The 24,249-nt window shown below is 38.3% G+C and overlaps 1 protein-coding gene across 1 annotated transcript in view; it reads right to left on the bottom strand.

Moving 5' to 3' along the window:
* The window catches only part of LOC107750348 (netrin receptor UNC5A-like), a 191,204-nt gene that overhangs the window by 12,753 nt on the left and 154,202 nt on the right, over positions 1 to 24,249 (bottom strand). Inside the window, exons 7-11 of the mRNA XM_016565694.1 lie at positions 17,951 to 18,172; positions 16,939 to 17,238; positions 14,937 to 15,024; positions 14,238 to 14,406; positions 8,502 to 8,735 (exon numbers count right to left, since the gene is read on the bottom strand). Of these exons, the coding sequence (XP_016421180.1) occupies positions 8,502 to 8,735; positions 14,238 to 14,406; positions 14,937 to 15,024; positions 16,939 to 17,238; positions 17,951 to 18,172 (1,013 nt within the window). The remainder of the gene's footprint in view (positions 1 to 8,501; positions 8,736 to 14,237; positions 14,407 to 14,936; positions 15,025 to 16,938; positions 17,239 to 17,950; positions 18,173 to 24,249) is intronic.

Genomic DNA, 24,249 nt, shown 5'->3' with positions numbered 1-24,249 from the left:
GATGGGGGGTGCGGTAATTACCATATGTTTGATTCTTTTCTGTGTGAATGTGGATGCACATGAATTGCGTTTGAGAGCGCCTCTAATTAAGATGGAGAATCTCAGTGATTTTTATCTGCACATGGACGATTCAATTTTCTGCACTCTTTAACCAGTATCGGCAGGCCCAGTTTCAATTAAAACGGTATAGAACCTGTTAATTATTCATTTGCAATACCTGTTGTACAAGTACCATATTATCCGCTTAACTACAGTTTCAAAAGCAAGTGAGCTTCCCACTGTTTCTTACAAGGAGACAATTTCTAACTTATGGCAATTGCCTTTGAGGAAACTAAACCAAACTAAACTAAACTAAACTAAACACAATACTATCTATACACTATAATCTATCTATCTACCTATAATTGATCAAATTGTACTTATTTTGAGCTTGTCTCAATGCATTATGTCTTAGAATGAGGCCAGAACGAAGTATCTTTATATAACAAACTAAGCTAAAACTAAAAATTCTACACATGAGTTTTGTCTCTGGTCTCTGGCATAAAACACTCTTTTATCTTTTTAAAGACCCCAAGTGGTTTCATGGGAGATAATGAAAGTAGTTTTAAACATTTTTACTATCAGAGTCGGAAAGTCAAGCTACAGTCTTTCTCGATTAGCACAGCAAAGATAGAGACATTGACATCTTTTCATGATTCTTCAGCCCAACCACTGAGGTGAATTTTAAGAGAACTGAATAGGTTAGAGGTCAAGATTTATCTCATGCCATTAGGTCATATGTCAGTCAATGACTAAGCGCACTCCAATCAGAAGAGGAATATAATCTCTCCTTCACGACAAAAGACACTTTATTTAGGCTACAAGCATCTCATTTTACGTTGTTCTCTTAAATACAATCACTCTATGGGAGGAAATTAGCATTGCAAATAGCTGCTTATGGACTTTGATCCTCATTCTGACCTATCAGCACATCTAGCTCCCTAGTAATGGGAGACACAGAAGAGCACGCCAATTATCCCATTATGAATAACTAAGAGCATGCATACCAATGCAGACACAGTCCAGCCTGTCCACCCTACGTATATTAACAAGGCCAGCTCGAAATGATGAGAGGAAACATGTCAGTCTTGGCCCGCCGCTGCTGCATCTCAGCCAAGAACTGAGCTTGCCATTTGTGTGTTTGCTTTCAACATATGTCTCAGGCTGAGCGAATATTGGCCCTGTTTACACCCTATTGTCTTGTTAATAAATTGTCACAGAATTTCATTAAAACAATCCAAACATGACTTCTTTCAATGAAAAACCACTTAATTGCATGCAAAATACACTTTAAAAACAATATACCATACAATATAGATATTTTTACACAGTAAAAATATAATAATAAAAATAATAATTTTTGAGCGTTTTATACAAAAGGAGATCCTATATTAATTAATCTGCTTTACAGTAGTATTTTTGATCCAATAAAAATAATAACAAATTAATATAGATATAGTTATATATATATATTGTGTGTGTGTATATATATATATATATATATATATATATATATTGTGTCATATTGTATATCAGCTTCGCCATCACAGAAATAAATTACATTTACTTTATTACAAATTACATATATATATATATATATACACACACATACATATCACTTTTTTATTTAAACTTATTTGTAATTACAATATATGGTTTAAAATAATAAACAAAAAACCACAGCAAGATAAATCTATTATTGTGATTTGAACTCCCCTAGCACAAAAAAAATAACTACATTTTTGGTCATGTCTTTTCTTGCCTGCATGGGGCACCAAGAGAGCCAGAAATGCCACTTGTTCCCCTTCAAAAAATATGTGCATGACACCCTTGACTAGAACTGTAGTAACTACACCATTTTGGCAGAAAGTGGCCACCACTGTATTTTTGTAAAGAGTCTTTTAAAGTATATACAAGGGGGAGACAATGTGAAGTTTTCATGGATGAAGACAAGATGGTGATGACTTAGCCATATAAAATACTTGGGAAAAAATATTTTCTATTCTTTGACAGTGACTTTAGATTAAAAAAAAAAAAAAAAAACTAGGATGAAGCCCACCCTCTGTCTTTTTCTTACCCACTGGAAAACTAAGAACTGGAGCAAGAGAGGGTGAAAAAGAGAACGAGTAAGCGAGCGATATAATACAAAAAACGAACCGAGAGGAGACAGAGGCAGCTTAACACTGGTGTCTTCGGGTCAGAAGAGTGGTAAGCTTTAGAGAGACAGATAACAGGATTATGGGAAGCATGGCCACAGTCCTCCGGAGCCCACAGACCCTTCATCCTCACAAGCCTGGACAGCTCCTGTGGTGTGCTGAGCGGGGGGCTCTGACGGACTACTGCTGCACTCCATTTGGGAATACAAGAGACTCTTCTATAGTTTATCTCCCCTCGCCGTCTTTGACAGAAGGAGGTTAGATGCTTTGCTACAACTCACACGCCACAAACGCTCCTCTGCCAAACACACACAAGCTAAACATTTAAAAACCATTCAGGCAAAAGGGCAATGTGTTTACAAAGTTCACAGTGACCCAAACTTCCATTAAGATAAAACACTTAATGTCAACCCTCAGAAGATTGATTTCAAAATGTCATGGTTTTTGCATTTTGTTGTGAGGTTGCTAGGGTGTTCTGGATAGTTGTTAGGGTGGCCAAGTTTAGTATTTTCGTTACGGGTTTGTTGAAGTCCCAGCCCCTAAGTATGAGAAATGCCTTAATAAATTCCTTCTAGTAAATCTATCTCAGAGCTATTCAAATAAAAAGCTATTAAACATGAATGCAGAGTGGGCTCTATCCATTTTGTCCCGACCGGCTTGCCAGTAATAAGGTACAAGAAATAACCATCATACCGTATAAAATCAAAATGAGCACGCCATAAATTAAGAACCACCGAGACAAGTTTGTTACGCAACATCTTAAATCAGTGAACTAAATAAAAAGGCTTTGATTTTAATGACAGTATAGATCCGCAGTAATAGAGATTACTTTTAGTCTGTTTTACAACTTAATCTCAACTGTCTCACAGCGCATAAAAATATGAGAGCATAACAAAGTGACTGACATAGACTAATTTCCGCATGGCGTCTTCCGCGACTTCTCAGCCGTGAGAAAACAGACCTTGCACTTTCTGAACTGATGAGCAAGTCAGAAAAGTCAGAGATCTGAATGATAGAGGCAAACATTTCACAGATGTAAATCATCTAGACATATGTCTGTGAGTTTTCTCCAGCTAGTAATGAGGTTATTTTTCTCCTTCCCACCCAACACCTCAGATATTTCTCTCCCTTGCCCCCCCCTCTCTCTGATTAAAAACTAAAAACCCGAGCGACGTACAAGTAGCTTTCCAAACAAGCATTCCAGAGAAACGAATTTGACAAATCAGAGCAACATACAGGCTTTGTTTTGTCTCGTTCTCTCGCGTCGTCGGTTGATAAAGCCGACTGTCTCGTTAAATGTTACGTCAGTGATCAAAGCCGTGCACCATTTTTGGTTTCTCCGCCCGACAGCGTGAATGCACACACATACGTGCAAATTAAGCTCAGACGTTAGACGAAAGGTCAAATATGAGAACGCTTGCTCTCCTCTCTCTCTATTTGTTTCTAGCCCAGTCAGCAGATAGAAAACACCAGACGTGGCTCCTCAGACATTTGGCTGCTGGGTTGAAAGGTCTGGAGGGAGAAGAGAATATCACACGGGTCTTGATTAAATGTGAACAACATTTGGAAAGAGGCACCAAAGGTCATCGTTCATTCATCTCTGAAATGAGAGGATATTTTACAATCCACTGCCTAGTGACAAGCCAGATAAACAAGTGAACCCAAAACGTTCCTCTGCTGGTGCTTCAAACCTTTTTGCAACATGTTAGTGCACTATAATCTGGATCTTAATGCAGTGGATGCAGACACTGCCAATCTTGCTTTGTTGAAAGGTCAAATACTATGGTGAGATCACATCAAGAATGAAAGGGTCAGAGCGGCATTCCTTCCGGTGCACTCAGTGTCCGAATTCACTACTCGTTTTCATTCACTCCTTCTAGTGAACTGAATTAGTGACCTAATGTAGGGAATAGTGAATGAGGGTATAGGGGGCGATTTCGGACACAGCCTTGGCGTAGCGGTTTGTGCGGTCCAACACTGAGGCTCAAATAAGGTCAGCATGGCCTAATAAGGTCAGGTTTATATTTGGAGGTCATGCAGGTAAGCAAGCACAATAATTAACCACATCAAAGCAAGTGTCTCTCACAGGTTCTGTAGTTGAGCTTTAGGAAGGGTGGCAGCTATGATGTGTCCAGCTACAGTAAAACCAGCAGTGGAAGCAGTTCTGAAACAGGCAGCTGTATAGTACATTAAATATTTATCTAATTGGTCCCATAAGACTCACAAACATATTGAAAGCATCTCTGCTGATATGTCACTGACTCCCAAATATCATACTCGTGATTAAAGACAATTACATTGTTTTAATGTGGCTTAATTGGGAGATTAAATATTTCTGTTGTTTTAGGCACAAGCAAAGCTTATGACTGAGAAAGAAAGAATGAATAGGAAAGAAATCGGAAAGGAGAAAAAGTATTTGTATAGTGTAGCAAGTTCTGAGAGACAACCACTAAAAATAATAGCGGTATCCCTTTCATTTGTGGTGCATTACCGTTTCTCGAAGTAATGTAGTAGCCCTGCGGCAATCAAAATGCAATTAATATTCACCCAAGATAATAGTGGAGAAAGATGCATAAAAAAATAACAATGCATCTTTGTCATGACCGACGCTTCTAATGCTATGCTAATTCCGAAATCCTCTTCTGTTATCAGCAACAATTAGCATAATAATTCCATCACAATAAATCAGCCTTACATCTTTGAAGGAAAGTCAATCAGGGACTCAGATGTGGTTCTCAGGGGGTGAAACACCTGTTAGACCACAAACATACTCTACACGAGTTCACAAATGCTTGGCCAATGCATTGCAAGACTGCAAACACATTACTTTACAAGCATTCTTGCATCAATGCGGCAGTAAAAAAAACAACAACAAAAAACTTATTAATAACAGCAGTCAAGCTAATATCCAATATAGTGACCCCTGCGACAGAGCTAAGAATGCAGCGTGCAATGAGTAAGGATTTAAAACATTGTAGAATATAATGACAAACTGTGCTGTTGTATCGAGAAGCAGGGTCCCAAACTTTTTGATTGATGATTTAACATGATTTGATCATGAGATTTCCAGTTGTTCATGATTCCTGAATGAGGAGTTTTATAAATCATTGCTTCAGAACAATTTGCCAAAGAAGTGATTCCAACGATACTATTCTTCTGTCGTTATTATTATAATTATGTCATGACAACTCTCGGAGAGTTTAGTCTTGGCTGTGTTTGGTCTTGGTGGAATAGATCTGCTAGACTTGCTTCTGCCAATACATCCACAGACATGCTGCTGCGAGCATGTAGGAAATACTGCTGCTGCTGCACATATAACATATGAAATAACCCCCATATATAACAGACATGAAATCACCCCGTAGTAGAGATGTATACAGGTGGAGCTGGGGAAGGTGGAGGGTTTCTGAAGCGTGCTGCACCCGCTACAGCAAGCACAAAAAAAACAACAACAAAAAACTTATTAATAACAGCAGTCAAGCTAATATCCAATATAGTGACCCCTGCGACAGAGCTAAGAATGCAGCGTGCAATGAGTAAGGATTTAAAACATTGTAGAATATAATGACAAACTGTGCTGTTGTATCGAGAAGCAGGGTCCCAAACTTTTTGATTGATGATTTAACATGATTTGATCATGAGATTTCCAGTTGTTCATGATTCCTGAATGAGGAGTTTTATAAATCATTGCTTCAGAACAATTTGCCAAAGAAGTGATTCCAACGATACTATTCTTCTGTCGTTATTATTATAATTATGTCATGACAACTCTCGGAGAGTTTAGTCTTGGCTGTGTTTGGTCTTGGTGGAATAGATCTGCTAGACTTGCTTCTGCCAATACATCCACAGACATGCTGCTGCGAGCATGTAGGAAATACTGCTGCTGCTGCACATATAACATATGAAATAACCCCCATATATAACAGACATGAAATCACCCCGTAGTAGAGATGTATACAGGTGGAGCTGGGGAAGGTGGAGGGTTTCTGAAGCGTGCTGCACCTGCTACAGCAAGCACTAGCCGAGTATTTGAATGTTGAGCAGCAAGCTCATTGGCTGCTGACTCGAAAATGAACCAATCAGCTGCACCATGTGAATAATTGTGTCATTATGTCAGACTGAGGTAGAACCTATCGGCCTGCGCTATCTAGAGATTCATGACAGAACTTTGGATTTGTAGTGTGGACTTTCCTATTCTCATAGAATTTTAATGCTTATTAAAACTTTATATTTACAATTGGAGCAAACTAGATTTTTTCTTTACATTAATTCATTCAGCAAATTAGCTGTTATCCAAAGCAACTCAAAAATCAAATTAAAAAGATTAATTTGTGCAGCAACTCAAAACACCATGATTGTTTAGAAGTACAGAGCAGAATATGCATTTTTACATATTTAAAAATGCACATTTCCAGGTTTAACATGATATTGCAGAAGCATCCGCATTCATGTACTTGAATACAGTATGTTTCTGGCCTTTGGAACAAAAACTCTCCCTTTTTATACTGACAAAGATCAGCATACAGTCCACTCGACTCCCCGCTAAACCACAGAGTGAAAAACTGCATATCTTATAAGGCCATTGTGGCTCACTGCAGCAGTCTGTGCATTTGAGGGGAGTGAAAAATGCAGATAGGGTGGATTCATAGAAAGCAGCACCACACGAGAGCATTGCATGACTGAGTCTGTCCACGTATGAAGATTCCCCTGGAGCGGCCCACTCCTGATCAAAGGCAAGGTTAGTATGAAACGAGGTCATGGGTTAAAAAATCACCTATATTAGAAGCTCAACACCCGAGCTATAGATAAAAGCACATCACACATCCACACCTTCAATCTCTAAATAACAGCAACTGCTGTAAAATAAAAAAATAAATAGGGACAGGGCTTTTTTGGGGGGATCACCACTTCAACACTTCACTTTAAAACGACAGAACAGTCAGCCTTCTCATGAACCCTTTGGAGAGAATTGGAGGGGAGGTGCTCACATCCATCATACACTGGAGCACTTCTCATCTTTGCATGGCTAAGAGTTCATTTTAAACAAACCGGGCAAATTCCTGGCATCTCTTTCGTAATCTCTTTCCCCCCGACAGCCCACCCTAGTGGGGCCCAGCAGGCAGCTTTGGGTAGGGCAGGTCATCTTTTCTGGCAGGCTCTCAGAGGCTGGAGTGGGCAGAGCAGGGAACGGACCCTCTTACTTTGACAGTGAGAGCCGAGCGGAGCTCAGGGGCCACGGCCAGAGAGTCTCTCCTTTTCATTTACTAATTAAGCATGCAAATGAAATCTTAACAGTCTGCTCAGACGTGCTCCTCGAGGGAGGCTGCTTTGGCATTGGCTCTTGATTATTCCTGATCTTTTAGGAGCGGGAGCGAAAGAAAAATAAGTGTAAGCCAGAAGGAACTGAAAAAAAAAAAATTTGATTGTCTGATGAAAGAAGAAAAAAAGAAAAAGGAACAGATAAAAAAGAAAAAGAAAAATGCATGACTAGTGATCAGCATTTTATTTTATTTTATTTTATTTCATCTTATTTTATTGTCATTATTTATTTTTCTAGCTTAAACAGCAAGACATCTTTGGTTAACCAGCAATTAAATGGATAGTTCTCCCAACAATGAAAATTCTGTCATCATACAATTTACAAATTGTTCTGAACACGTCTGACTCTTTCTTTCACATAAAACAAAACATTCATAGACTCTTTTCATGCTCTTTTCCATGAAACCATTAAATTGACATTAAAAACATCCTCTAATTTTCTCCTTTGGTGTTCCACAAAAGAAAGAAACAACATGAGGGTGAGTAAATGAGTAAACTGGGTGAACTACTCCTTTCAAACTGGTCTAAGTTTGTTCTTTCAGCAGGGTTCAAGAGGACTGGCATTGAGCGAGAGAGAAGACAAAACTAGGTAAACATTCTCATAATGTATTGGCAAGGTTCTCTCAAAGATATGAACAAACGTTCTTCCAGTAACATAAATGGAATGCTCGTTCAAAGTTATCTGTTTCTTAAAACGTTAGCACAAAAAAAGTCATTTATGCATCTTTCATGGAATGTTTTTTCAGAAACTTTTTTTTGTTGGACATTCGTGTAACATTTTTCAAATATGCTTGTTTGTGAATGTTCAGAGAACATCTAATATTAACATTCCCATAATGTTTGCAAAATGATAAAATGGAATGTTTCCTTAACAGTAACAAAACCAAGAAACCTAATGGCAACATTAGCAAAACATACAGCATATTTTTGTTGGCTGGGTAATTGGTATAAGTATAGCTACTGTATATTCTGAATCAAAGGCCTCACCTTTAGCAGGTCCTGTGTGTCGTCCATACAGTAGACGCGGATGTTGTACTCCAGTGTAGAGCAGTAGGCGGGAGCAAACAGCAGCAGTTTTAAGCGTTTAGAAGCAGCCATGCTGAGGGACTCCCCGACCAGAGCAAAGCGGCCCAGCTGCTCAGTGAAGACCCGGCACGTCTCCGCCTCCAGCTGGCAGTAGTACGGCTCCGATACCACTTCCTCACCAAGCTGAAGTACATCCTGAGGTGCCAATGAGACAATGACACAGGGATCAGAGGGGAAGGCAGAGAGCGGCTGTGTCAGTGGAGTTATTGGAGAGATGGTCAGCTCTTGCCCTGAGGATGTTCCGTGTCAGATTTTAGATACAGTGAAGCGATCTGGCTGAGAAGAAACTGAAAGATCTGCATAATGAGCTGTGTTCTGTGCTCTAATGAGACACTAATAGCAGGAGTTCATCCTGATCAGGGCTTTCTGTTCTTCTGCTTACAAGCAGGGAATAAATCTTCTGAAATTTCTACAGCTCAGATTTACTTCTTATGTGAAAATACCAAAAGTTAAATACAGGAATAGGAGCAATTAAAATTAATATAAATTAATAAAAAATACAATTGAATGAATGAATGAATACTTTTCATGCATTTAATTAATTTTTTTGTGGATTGTAAAGGGTATTTCTGCATTTTCTAAATAAAATTTGTGTAGCTGCCAGTTGAAAAAGTCTCTGCCACAAAGCTAGGTGTTTCTATGTATTTTTAGGTGACTTTACTGGCTCAGGTCTCTGTGATATTCTGATCCCTAGATATGTCTTAGGTTGCTGCTTCAATGTACAATATTATTCAAAAGTCTGGGGATTTATTAAATGTTTTTGAGTCTTTTATGCTCACCAAGGTTGCATTTATTTGATCAAAAATGCAACAAAAAAATACAATATTGTGAAATATTATTATAATTTAAAATAACTGTTATACATAATATATAAATAAATAAATATAAATATATGAAGAGTTTGGTTCCAAAATGCTATAAATCCAGAAAGTGGCAAGATGAAAACCACTTGGGATGTTGATCAGTAGGTTACTGGCTTGGGATGAGCGTCATCACACGTCTCAACCAATGAGAGCATATGGTGTGGACCTAAGACTGCAGCAGCAGAGCTCACATGAAGCGCTCACAACTTAGTGAAGACAGCAGAGAAGCGCTCTCGCTCAGCATAGTGGAGTGCATCGTTTTGTGGTTTATTATTTTGAGTCGTTTGGGACGCGGTAACACACGGCTCTCTCACAACATATTGCTTTACAGATCTATCGCTTTTGCCACTCAGAAATGTTGACGCAATCATGATGTACGTATCAGAAGTTCTGCGCTTCGACACTACATGCGCACCGCGCCCGAGACCAACTGAACCGCGCTCTGGCCCACCTCTTCCAACCGAGCCAGGGCCGGCTAAATGAACCCCGCCCGCACACGCACTCGCCCATCATGTGTTGTCCCGCGCCGCACTTTGTTGCGTTGGGTCCCGCGAAAGTGCAGGTCTCTACTCGGAAGGTGCCTGTTATAATGTTATGATCGAGGCTCTGCACTCTTGAGTCTGAGCATAACTTGTTTTTCTATAACAAACACTAATCTTATTAATAGCTTACGTTTCTTCCCCACCGCAGAAACCAGAAAAAAGTCATCAATGCCGTCAAAATTATTCATTTTTTAGGGCTACACGATAAATCTCTTTATAAACAGACCTTAAAAACTCTAGACTAAAAGCCTAACCAATATCACCACTGTAGGGTTTTGGAGAAATAAAATTTTTTGAGCTTTGATAATTTTAGACTTTTCTCAAATTTGTGTATGGTATATAAAATTTTAAATGGTTTAGCCCCTTCTGTACTTCGTTCATGCGCATCTCGTCAGTAAAGCCGGTTCTGCGATTAGTAAATCTCCATCACGTGCTTTCAGATGGAGTGGCATTTAATACACAGAGTCGTAGATCACTGACAAGCTACGCAATATCGCATTCATACTTGAAGGCGATTCATCTGCGATTATGAACACGATATTGTGTAGCTTGTCAGTTACAGTTTACAATGCATGGAATGGTGCGCTGTGATTGGTTGAGCGGATGTATTGCATTCTGCAGAGAAGGGAGACTGGCGTTTGTCGTGGTTTGGAAAGATAGGGAGAAAACATGACAGAATAACATGGTGGATATCGCATTTTGCGTAAAATTAAAAAATGTACTTTTCTATACTGACCAGATAGGCTGCAATACAGATTTTGGGGGGGAACTCAATTAAAAAAAAAAAAAAAAGGCATTTATCGCATTTTGGAACCAAACTCTTCATATATATATATATATATATAAAATGTAATTTGTAATAAAGTAAATGTAATTTATTTCTGTGATGGCAAAGCTGAATTTCCAGCATCATTACTCCAGTCTTCGGTGCCACATGATCCTTCAGAAATCGTTCTAACATGCTGATTTGGTGATCAAGAAACATATCTTCTTATTAAGGATTGTTTGATTAACAGAAGGTTCAAAAGAACAGAACATTTTTATAACATTATAAATGTATTTACTGTCACGTTTGATCAATTTAATGCATCTTTGCTGAATAATGTCTTAATCAACTAAAAAATGATACATAAATAATTTCTTCAAAAAAAAAGATAACGTCTCGGTTACGTATGGTAACCCTCGTTCCCTGAAGGAGGGAACGGAGACGTCACGTCGGATGACCGACGAAATTGGGATCTCGCTTAGAGAGACCAATCTACTTCGAGTGTAAACTAAACGAGCCAATGCACATTGGGAAAAAGCTCTTTTAGTGTGCTGAGGCGCACAGGGGAGATGATCATCTGCAACACAAACAGGGGGTAGTGCAGCCTGGTGTGTGCAACCCACTCGACACGGGAAACCACCACCGCTGAAGTGCCGTACCGCCAACACGAAGAGCTCTCCAAGAGCGTGCTGAACTCGTTCAGTCTTCTTGTCTCAGTAGAGTAGTCAGGAGCAGAACGATGTGATCGCTCGGCTCCTCAGCGAAAAGCTGAATATGCGCTGCATCTGCTGCCTACTTATACTCACGCTGTGATCAGCGGCAGCTGGATGCAATAATCGCATGCCAATGTGCATTGGCTCGTTTAGTTTACACTCGAAGTAGATTGGTCTCTCTAAGCGAGATCCCAATTTCGTTGGTCATCCGACGTGACGTCGAGAGTGACCGACTGAAAGGGAACTAAATAATAAATCAATCAATCATGACCCCAACTGATCCTAATTTTAATTTAACTTTCTCCTCAAAAATCTGTATTATTTAAAGTATTGTTCATGTTCAGTATGGGATAAGTTTCATACTTAAGTTTGGGGGTTTGTTCAAATTTCAAATCATTAAGTAAGACCCTTAATAATTAGCCCCCCCCCTAATTTTAAGCCATATCCATTACTTCATCCATTGCAAAGCCACAACCAATCTTACATAATTTTGCACCCCACAGTTTTGTGTTAATCAATTAGTGAGTTTGACAGTTTGAGGTGCTTCTCTACTAATAACCAGGAGAATAAACTAATTAACAGGTTGCCATACGCAATATGGAGCTCGTCAGGGCATGGCAAGATAATTACTTTAATTGGATGTAAGAATCCTGACAGACATCAGAGATGCCTTCAAGTGTGCCTCGTATAGGCTAATGCAAAGAAAAATGTACTAAAATCAGGAGAAAAGGCATTCTGTCAGAAAACGTGACTCTAGCAAAGGCCAAGGCTATTGTGAGGAAACATCCCGTTTTCTCACCGTCTCTGGTCAGATACAATCACATAATAGCTCCCCAGAGTGGCTTTAATTAGAGAAAAGCCAAGTGGGATATGTGGCGACAGAACTTTCTGCAGGAAGCTCATCAGAAAGATTCCTCGCACACCGTCTCTCTCCTTTTCTCCCGCTCACACCATTATCTAATCAAATACAGAGAGGCGGCCCTACTGTCATGCACCTCGGGATCCAGGCCAGGAAATTACATCCAGCAATCAATAAAATAAGCCACTATCTTCATCAGTGAAATTAGTATTGGCACTAGCCGTTTTCCATTTGACCACAATGAAGTCTGTTTTTTTTTTTTCCATTATCATTTTTTTTTTTTAAATGACTCAGAAAAAAAAATCCTCCCGCGGTTCGATAACGACACAGACTATATTTCATTCTCTTCTGCTCGCGTTTTGCTGATCTGCGTCCTCTGGAGAAATTAATTGCTGCGAGTCTGCCTGCCAAGGCTCCTTCCAGGACAAACTTCCTTGTGTTTTTTCCCTCTTTTGTCTGCTGTACCTGGCCAAGAATGGCGACCTGCCGCCGATGGGCTATATTTGGGGCAGGGGATGATTAAAAGTGCTGCTCTACCCTCGATCTAAGACAGGCCTATTCATTCTACTGCCGCCCCATTGCTGCCACACCAAGGAGCCTGAATAATTTATGCACAGTATCAAACATGAAAGAAGACCTTCACTCTCTTCCTCCGCCCTTCCTCCCTAGGTTCCTCCTCTTCCTTGTCTTTGTGCCTGATGTATCTCGCACCGACCCGATGCGGTTCAAAGCAGATTTGGAAAAGCCATCAGGCGTAATGAAGGACTCACCCCGGCTCAGTTTAAAGGTGGGTGCTGATGGCCATCGGATGGAATGAGGAAAAGATCCATACAATTAAATGGAGATTAAATGTGAAGGTATGAGAGATAGGTGAAATGAGGAGTACGCTGATGGAGACACTTCAGGGCTTTATTGTCTGAGAGGCTATTTGAAATGATTATGACGATACAGCCCATTTGCCTCCATAAGATATTCAATTCAGTAGCAGGATGATGGGAGAGAAAGAGATGGGAAAGGGCAAGAAAGGTGAACGTACAGCATGAATTCCACCTGCATACAGTTCAAAGCTAATTAAAATGAGGCACAATCATATAAAACATAATCTTTATTTATCGTCACATTGACGATAAATTGGGCTGATGGAATTTATGGCTTCACAGGAGAAACTTGTACTCAAGTACGTAAATCTGGCAAAAACTTTCAAGAAATGTTCACCCCAAAATCGATCAAAATCAATTAAAACTACATTTTGCATAAAGACAATGATTCCTATCCTAAGTAATTTTTTGATTTTTTTTTGCATTATGATATTATATTCCTGTATATTCAAATACATTTATCCCCCACATTTCAATTCCCTACTGTAAAGCAATTTATAGAAAACTAATTACTGTAAAAATACCAAATTTGTCAAGTACATTTGTCAAGATTTCAAGTCAATACGATGGTAGTAATTTTTTTAATACATTTATGTAAATTATATTAAATAATCGCTTTACATGCAATTTTATATGTATTAAGGCCATTCAGATTTTTGAGCCATGCGGATTTTAATTGCAATTTTCCCTAAAAGAAAGAATACATAATAATTCAAAAATCAAAAATAAAGTATATTAACACACACACACACACACACACATATATATATATATATAGTTTTAGTACTGTTTAACTTATACTTTGTCATTTCATATATAATTGTATATAAATATAAATATTTTTAATGGAATCATTATATAAGGCAATATATAAGGTTTTAAAATCATTTAATGTTTTATATTAAATTAATATTTAATGAAAAAATAAAATATATAAATAAATGATATACTATTTATTAATATATTATAAAAAAAAAATTATATAGCTGGACATAAACACACACAGAAACACACACCTCCCACATTCCCTCATATGACTGCTTCTTGAGACGGATGGCCCAATTCTCCAGGCACGCATCAGAGCAATGGTCCATACTGAGGATGACCGGCCGGGTGAGCATCACACCGGGCGGTCCGCAGCTCACCACGGGACTCAGCAACGTCTGACACCCAGCCAGGGGCAATCTAGAGGGAGGCAGAGGGGGAGCACATGGTCAGGATTCAACTAACAGGGTCTGGATGGATGGCCAATGTCAAGTCCAGAGCAGACCCTTTAACAAGATGAGGTTCCACTATTAATCAGGGCTCTGGTGCTCTGATCTGACTTTTCACACTCTGCATTCAAGCCCAGTAGGGAGCTGGTCGTGAACACCGCATGAATGCATGAGCAAAAAATAGCCAGACCATTACCTGGTGCTTCACTTCAACAGGAAAATCTAAAACAGGAGAACATTTCCCTCTCTGCAGCCCATGGCTCATTTACATATAACAGACAAGACAACACATACACACAAGCTTTTGATATCTCAAGCCAGCATTAGTCATAAATCTGAGCAAACGGCTTGCACACACACACACGCACACACACACACACACACACACACACACAATCATGCACGCCAGCATGTGGAGATGCCGGGCCTTTTTCAAATATGATTCAAACTGTGCATCCTTTCTTTGTGAGGCAGATCCTCAGATTGGTTCCAGGGACCTACCTCATGTCTTCCTTCTTCTGAATGGTGAGATAAATCTCATAAATCTTCCCTCTGGGAATGGCCTCTGGCGGGATGAGCAGGCTGATCCCTAATGTAAATAGGAACAAAAGAGACAAGGTAGGCTCATTTGTTCCATCTGAACGCTGCTTTTGTCACAGCTCACAGCGGGCCTCTATGTGACAAAAGTAAATGTGGTTAACACCATACAAATCCACAGTCAAGGTCAAAGATGTCATCTAACATGTGTACTTTCCAAAACTCTTTCACTTTATGCCTTGGAGATGTGAACAGTGACAGGAAGTGCCTAAAGCAGGGGTATTCGATTAAAGTTCCAAGCGATCCAGTCTCTACCTTTTCAGCAAACAGCCAAACAATCATAGTTTACATTGTTTCATAAGTCAATGTGTTGGCTATAACACTCAACAAGGTGCACTTTCAGAAAATGTATTGTAAATTTACTTTCAGAAAATGTTTTTTTTTCTTTCGCAAAATACCTTAATAAAAGTAAGAAATAATAAATCCTAAATAGTCTTATCTAAACTTCTGTATTTGACAGGAATTGGATCTCAAATAATTCATTCAATTTTAGTAAATTCAAATGTGAATTTATTAAAAAAAACATTTTATATATTATTTACAATAAATAAATAAAGAAAAGAAAAGAAAAGAAAAAGAAAAATAAGTTACTCTAGGCCATTTGTAACAGTGAAGATGACATACAAAAAAAAAAAAAATTAAATAAAACATAGTATTATAGTATATAAAATAAATATACTATAATATATAATTATATAAGGAGTCAACGCCTAACTCTACACAATAAACTTTGCTGTGTAACTTGTCTAGTCTAAAATAATCATATTTAAGATGAAAATATAAAAGCAGCATAAGCCATAAAACATCCTCAAATTAGTCACAAATTGAAACTAAACAATGTGCACTTTCAGAATTGTTTTTTTCTTTTGCAAAATACCTTGTAAAAGAAAGAAATAATAAATCCTAAATAGTGTTATCTAAATTTCTGTACTTCACTGGAATTGGATCTCAAATAATTAATTAAAATGTTATTAAATTCAGATGTGTTTTTCAAAAAATAAATAACATGTGAAAAATGTAAATGTGAAGATAACATACATGCAAAAAATAATAAATAAATAAATAATAAAATAAAATAATACACTATTATATGCTATTATAATTATTATACAAGTAGTCAACCCCTAACTCAACAACAACAATAATAATAATAATAATAATAAATACACAATAAACTTTGCTAAAATAATCGTGTTTAAGATGAATGCATAAAAGCAGCATAAGCCATAAACCATCCTCAAAATAGTCACAGATAAAAGGTATCAGGCATTATATTTTGAAGGCCAATGTTCTTAGTCGAGGGAGCCCTGGTTATTTCATTGCCACTGCCCCGTGAGCTGTCTCTTTGACCACGAGTGATTCATAATGTGACAGCCTGATGAACCCTCTGTCTGTGATTAAGGAGACTAATTGGTTTGAATATACTCTGGTGGTGTCCTTGGAGTGGATAGAGTTGCAGGCACTATGAATGCGCACGCTGCATATCGGCTTACAGTGCCACGGCTGACAACTAAGTCACTGGCTCGGCTCGGAGAAGACGCAGTGAGGTATCCTTCAAAAATGGGAAAGACAAAACAAGACGTTCCCCAATTACAGCTATTTTCGCGAAAATGGAAAACGGTCGTCATTGTCATAACACAATCATTAGTATATAAATGTAAGCGGTTCTTTGCCCGCTTTGCCTCGTTACTTGAAAAAAAACTCTTTAGAAGGTGTTCGCATTCGCTCGTGTCCCGATTTACATAAAACTGCTTGGATTACCGTGTAATTGGATCACTTCACCCTTCCATTTTGGGCCATGTCGGTATAATAACGTTGCAGTTTAACAAAGCTCCAGAGCTCTTTCACAACACTCCTGACTAAACACAAAAAACATTTTGTACTGTTTGCAGTCATATAATCTTACCAGTGTTAGGGAGGGTTAGGCGACCACCCAGGAAATTGAAAGTTCCGTAAGAGGTGTTTACGTTGTCTCTCGGTAGCGTTTTGAAATACGTCTGAGAGGACAGGCGGTTCATGAAGTCGTTGGGGTCGCTGGGTAGTTTGCCGTTGTGCAGCGTGTGGGAGCCGTTAGGAAGAGGCTCCAGGAGGGGGCCGTTGCTCACGGAGAACTTTCCGGTGACTTCGTGGCGAGAACGCAGCGTTCCCTGGTAACTTGTGGTGGTGCTGGTCAAATCGGGCTGGATGGTGAGCAAATGAGAGTTTTCTGTAGATACAGAGAGAGAGAAACAAGTGAAAAACGATTCGAAAGGTCACAGTGGTTAAAAGTGCACAACACAAATTGAAATTCAGTGCAAATGCACAAATCCATGGATGTAGCCGGGCCTTCGGCGCTGAGAGAAACTCACTCGTAAATAAATCAATGCCTCCTCCTCCTCTTTAACAGCCACAGTCAATTCCATACAGAGTTTAAAGAACGCCTAGCAGTCACGGTTGAAATGTTTTTACACTTTCTGTGTGGCTTTTTTCAGGTTCAAATCCCCAAAATCCAACTCCGTATTTTGCGATTTCAGAACCGCTCTCGTTTTTTCCCCCACGTTAAACACTTTACATATGTAAAAATAAAAGTGCACAGCAGTAGGCAGATTTGTTTCGTGGGAGGATCAATGGAAATCAGCTTAATGCTACTATTACCAAATCACTTCCCACGGTAGCAGGCGGTCGAGTGAAGGTCTCCTCTCACTTATGACTTCAAAGATGATTTCAGTAAAACCACCACAATCGTTTGCAACTGTGAAGATGACACACAAAACTATGACTATCGCCATTTAACGTAAACACCGCACACACACGGACACAATTGCGAGACTGTGAGTTGCGATTGCCACAGGTGGCACAGGAACACGGGCACTGGGATGAAAGGATGGGTGTGAAACACCGTGACGAGGGGTGGATAGCGTAGAGAAACAATAGCCTACTGCTGTGGGCTGCCCTGCGCGGTGCCCACACACCTGGCTTGGTGGGCTTGATGCCCATGGGCTGGAAGCCAGTGGTGAGGATGGAGGAGTCGGCCACATCTGCATCGAGACCTTCCTTCTTCCTGCGGTAGACCAGCACCAGCACAATCAGCAGCAGAGTCAGACAAAGAGCCACTGCTACGATCCCCACGTACAAGGCCACATCCTCAGCACCCGATGCCGCTGCTCAGAGACAGAAAAAGAGACACAAGTGTCAGTAACAGTCACATAAAATATTGGTTACCATATTGTCAATATTAGCACTTTTTTATTTGTCAGCAATGAGTCGAAATAGCTGATAGAAGCCATAACTAAAATATTTTGATGCTTCATTTTATTTGAAGCATGTCAACTTCTGGATTGTAGATCTGGTTTACAGACATAATATTTATAATATCAGCAATTATATTGGTTAAAACAGAGCTATGTTGTCTCTGTAACACTTTCAAATAATTTATTTATTATTTTTATTAAAGACATTATATTAATGTGTTATGTAATGCTGAATGCATTACTCCAGTCTTCAGCGTCACATGATCCTTCATAAATCATTCTAATGTGCTTATTTGGTGCTCAAGAAACAGGTCTTATTATTATCAATGTTGAAAACAGCTGCTTAATATTTTTGTGGAAACTTTGAAGAATCTTTGATTCTTTGAACAGAAAGTAAAAACAAAATCTACTTGAAATATAAATCTTGTAACATTACAAATGTCTTTAGTGTCACTTTTGATCAATTTAACCTGTCCTTTGTAAATAAAAGTATTAATTTACTGTATGGCCCACTGAAATGGCCAAACTGTGCAGTAAACAAAGGAGAACACAGCATAAAATACCTTCTCTTTTTGACTGAAAAAAAAAAAACCTGATGATGATAAATTGAATCAAGAACACAACAGAAAGAGGTAAATGAGGTCAACCTACAATTATTTTAAATTTGTAATGTGTATGCTTTCACATATAGAAAAATAGCATAATGCATGCAGTATTGCACTCCAAACATTTGCCTAAATAAATGATTTAAAAATGCATAGTGATAATCAATGTCAATTTTAGAATGAAATACCTGTTCTTCCCGTGTATTACTTTGTAATCTGATGTTAACCAAATTTTGCCAGATGCCAGTTTTTTTTTTTTCCAAGCATAAAATTATTAGCAAACAGAATTACCTAAACCTGACTTGGCTTGCATTGTGCGTAAGGGAATTAACTGCTGGGAAAACATTTCAGTAGATGTGCAGCTTCCCTACTGCCGCCTCCTTAAAAAGGTAATCATATCTGTGCTTCAGTGGGTTGTTCTGCAGTTGGAAAGACGGGAGTGTTTGCTGGCAGCCTGCTACATCAGCATTCTTCAAGCTGCTGAATTTATGGCCGCGATTTTGAAAGACACTTCCTTCCAAAGAGAGAGAGAGAGAGACAGGGAAAGAGAGTGTGTGTGTTTCTAACACAAAGCAGATTTCCTTATGAATCCAGATAATTTCATGTGCCCTCTCTCATTGTGGCTTGCAGCTTTATGGCTAAGTACCCAGAGACAATCACATCCAAAATTATTCTAATCAATTGTGTCGGTGGGAAATGGGATTTGTGAAGGTTGTCTCTGTGGCGTGCTGATTTGTTGGGTGGTAGAGGTGTCTGCGCTCCCCGCTGGGACAGACCCAGTGGCTCTGTATTGTGACGAGAGACTGCAGAGGTGTATTCAGGCCTATTTAGATGCACTGTGGACTGACAGCTAAAAGCTACGAGGAATCGCTCAGCCGAAGCTCCTGAATTCTGGGGTAGAGTAACAGCTGTGCATATGGGCCATAACACTGAGCATTACGCCCTGCATCATAGTACAACCTCCAAGTGGGGTCAACGGAAGGGCAAATCAAGAATAAATGTGCATGACTTTAATAGTCTAAAAACTTCAGGGAGAAATTGCTGAGAAATTACATCTGATAAAACCAGTGCTTTAGAGTAAATAATGCCTCTAAAACCGTATACAAATATTATGGTAACACTTTAGTATAGGGACTAATTCTCACTATTAACTAGTTGCTTATTAGCATGCCTATCATTAATATATTGGCTGTTATAATCTATCTATCTATCTATCTATCTATCTAAGAATGAAAACATTCCTTGTTTGGTTACTAGTGATTTGTTTACCTGTTTAGAATAATTTTAATTAACAACACAATAAATTAATACAATAACAATACAAAAAAATTATTATATAATTTTAATGAGCAAGTGTTTTTGTTTAGATTTACAGAAAGCAAAATCTACAAGGGACAGAAGTTCTATTTTACGACATTCTTGTGTATATTGGGTTTAATTTACTATTTCCCTTTGAAACACCCTTTTCTAGCCCTTAATTAGCCTTTTATTTACTTTTCACTAGTGTGAACAAAACTGCACAGGAAGTTAGAATCTCGATCACACTTACGTACATCCTCACACTCTCTGCTTGGCTTGTTTGGACTAAACGGGAGTGAGATTATCAAAGGAAATTATTCAGTTAGAATTATCCCAAAGCCCAAAATCACACAGACAATTAAAACAGGGCTGTCAATTACCATTATGCCAGTCTGCGTCACTCTAATTAAGCTGTCTTCTAATTGTTCATCACACTCTTAACCACCAGAGTCGCAATAAACACCCTCATTGCCATCAGCGGAGTTGTTACTTAATGCAATCTACACTTCTCAGGACTACAGGTGCCTGGTCCAGTTAATTTCATCCAAATATAGCTCCATTATTCTGACGTGACTACAAAGTATCACTAATGCCGCGCGGGGGTCATCGGCAACATGTCTTGACATATTTTGTTGAACGCGTCTGACTGATGACTCTGTCAATACGACATGATACGGTGCAAGCAGGAGGGTGGCCGAGCTCCAGGAAGTGGCATTACATCAGGGCTTGTTTCGTGACAGCTGGTCAATGGTGAATGACTGAGTGCATGCAAACAGGAATTGCTCTTGCGTCTCTGTATCGACGATGCATTAAGTATGTCTGCGGGAAGTGACTTTGTCATGGTTTAAGAGGACTTATGATATCATAAACTGACAGTCGACGCACCGAGACGCGATGGGGGCTGTAACGTGTGCACTCCAGGTGCTGAAAAAAGCATGAAAAAAAAAGAAGATTAACAGGCTGAAGACTCTGTAAACCTGTAAAACCCTCCAGAGCGGAAGCAAACTTACTCAATTACTCACTGAATCATGAAATGCAGTTTCTGGGAGAAAGTGGGAAAAAGTAAATAAATAAATAAACAAATAACATGGTAAAATCTCAAATCTATGAAAACACTTAAATACAACTTTAAATTGTATTTTTTATATTGATATATTATATAAATATTATATATTTTGTGAATTTATATGACAAATTAACAAGTTGTCACTAATATAACCAAAGCAAATAATAATAGAAATGAATATTAATACTAATATTACTATTTATTATATATATATACGATTTAAAATTGTATTCATTAAATACATTTTGTCAATTTATATAACCAAATTACTAATAATTACTAATATATAAATAAACAAACAAACAAACAAACAAATTAAGAAAACATGAAATAAAAATATAAAATACATAGTTTTTGTATAAAATTATATTATAAATGCAGATGCATGATCCAACATATTAAGCTGTAGTGCTTAGTGAAACCCATGCTAAAATATAAATCAAATAAAAATGATAAATTAATACAATTAATACAAGTATAAATGAATGTGTTTTATCAATTAATTAGTATAAAAGATCATGATCCGCACTCACGAGATCAGTCTTCTTTTTTAGTTTTATTTTACATACATCGTTGATGGGAGATTTACCAATTAATACAACCACAGCTACAAATAGTTACATTATATGTTTTGTGTGTGTGTGTGTGTATTTAGTTAACTACACTTACTGAAAAAACAATATTTTTTTAATGTTCAATTGTGTGAGATAGAAGACCTTATATTACTTTATACTTATACTTACTTTAATTATATTATATTACTCTTCACGACATAAAGAAGTGCTATAAAACCGATATATTTAAATAAATAAGCTGAAATAGTATATTATATTGAATTCCACATTTTAATGTTCCAACCACTGGCCACGACTCCTACAAAATGCTGGATGTGATTCGTCCCTTAAGCTTCTCTCCCCATTTATCCACCTGAACCGATCTCCCTGCTTTATTTCACCAGGGAACCTCTTTGCACTTATCAGAGCCTCCTTGCTCAACTTTTTATCAGGCCTAACAGATGTATTGAAGTTGCCTATAGACCGGGCTGGCATTCCCTCTGCCCTGCTCAATAAATGAACAGACATCCATCACGGTTTAATTGACACAGTTAATCAGCTTTATAATTGAATGGATTCCGCGCGGCAGTATTCTGCCTCCACAGCACCTCGTCTCTGCCTCGCTTTCAAGCGCCTTGACGTGGAGGCGGTGGGGAGAAAGGCAAGCGAACTGCTTTCAGTATCAGATTCCCCCACCCTTGCTCCCTTTTTGCTGTAATCAACACAAAACAGAGCGAGCGATGTTCCTGCTGTTCCAGAGGCTGATGTAAGGTGTGTCGAAACACGGGTTTCTGGAGGTGTAACAGAGTGGGCTCCGAACATCTTGTGCTGTCTAACAGCGGGGCGTCAGGCCTGGCCTGAGGGGACCAAACTCCGCCTGTGGGTAAATCTCAGAGAGTGCCTCCCCTCCTCTCACGGTGGGATACAGCCAACCTGCAATTCTCCTATCATGGCTGACAGAAACAGGTTCAGACTTGTAACAGTGACATTTTAAGACGGTAGTGATTCTGTCAGGTAGATCCAGTGTTGAAGTTTATGCTAGGTCTCTGTCTGTGTTGTGCTAGTATTGATAAATCGCTAGTATTTGGTGGTAAAGGGAAGCGTATATCAAAGAAAGGTGGAAATTGGTTTGTGGTTATTTATGAAGATAAAAATGTGGAGGTCATAAGGTCATCAAAAAGTGAATCTGTTGAATCTTATCACAGCGGTAAAAATACAAAATGGAAAAAGTAGGTATTAAAGAATTAGTCCCTTATTATAAAAGACAAAAAGCTGATTTGAACTCAAATGTTACAATGTTATTTCCATTATTTCTAAATGGCTAAAAACAAGGTGCTTTTAAATGTCTTAATTTACTCTATTCCACATATTAGCCTCTCAGCAGCCTGACTTTTCCTTCCCATCATCACTTTTTACCCAGCAACACCTGGGTGTAATTTCACCAGGTGGCGATGCGCCAAGCTGTTAATTATCCTGACTAGATGAATGGAGGTTATGAGCATCCACACAGTAGTTATTCACTGTTTGATTACTTTTTGATTACTTTTCTAAATTTCTAATGAATGTTTATTTGCAACTGTTAATCATTTTCAAACATTTACACCATGTAAGGTTAACCTTACAGTAGTGCTCAACACTGTCAGACTTTCAAAATCCTTGATCATTTGAATTAAGATGATCAAATTTGAACATCCACCACAAAATCTGACTTTAGTACCGCCTTTTACTTTGAGATTGATTTGAAGTTCAGTGCAGAACCATGGTTTAACAATAGTAACCATTGTCTTTGGATTTATAGTCAAATCATCATTAATTTTCATAAGGGTTGTGTTGTTGACTGCCCTAGCTCCCACTAAAATGATAAAATATGATTATTTGTCTGCTAAATTACTACTGTAACATTACAATAGATAATAATGATGTCCTTTATACAGTATTTTGAGTGATGACTGATGAGCAATGGGCTGCTGCTGCTTAACTAAGTAAACAAAGACAAAACTACAATAGCATATTTACAGATGAAACTGACCTGCACTTGAAACCCTGAAGACAACAGAGAACCTTCTCTGCTCCACCTGTACGCTTCCACAGTCCACTCCATTCTCTCTCTCACGTTGATTACTCTGATCCAAACCGTTTGGCGGAGGCGACTCAAGATTTAACAAAACTATACTTTCTAAATTGCCTACATGTCAAAATTAGTACATCACTACAATATCTTTATAGAAAAATCCTAATACTGAACATGAGTCATGTTTTTTCCTTACAAAAATTAACCATGCTTTTATTATAGTAAAAGTAGAGTAACCATGTTTTTTTGTTTTTTTTTGCAAATGGATTACCATTTGTGTATATTTTTACTACAAATTCCATGGTTAAACTATGGTTAGTGTAGCAAAAAACATGGTTAATTTGTGGTTACCATGGTTTAACAATAGTAACCATTGTCTTTGGATTTATAGT

The sequence above is a fragment of the Sinocyclocheilus rhinocerous genome, unplaced genomic scaffold (genome assembly GCF_001515625.1).
Source record: "Sinocyclocheilus rhinocerous isolate Xijiao unplaced genomic scaffold, SAMN03320098_v1.1 scaffold1053, whole genome shotgun sequence".
Lineage (NCBI taxonomy): Eukaryota > Metazoa > Chordata > Actinopteri > Cypriniformes > Cyprinidae > Sinocyclocheilus > Sinocyclocheilus rhinocerous.
The sequence above is the reverse complement of the archived record's forward strand: the minus strand, read 5'-3'. Positions and strand labels throughout refer to the sequence as shown.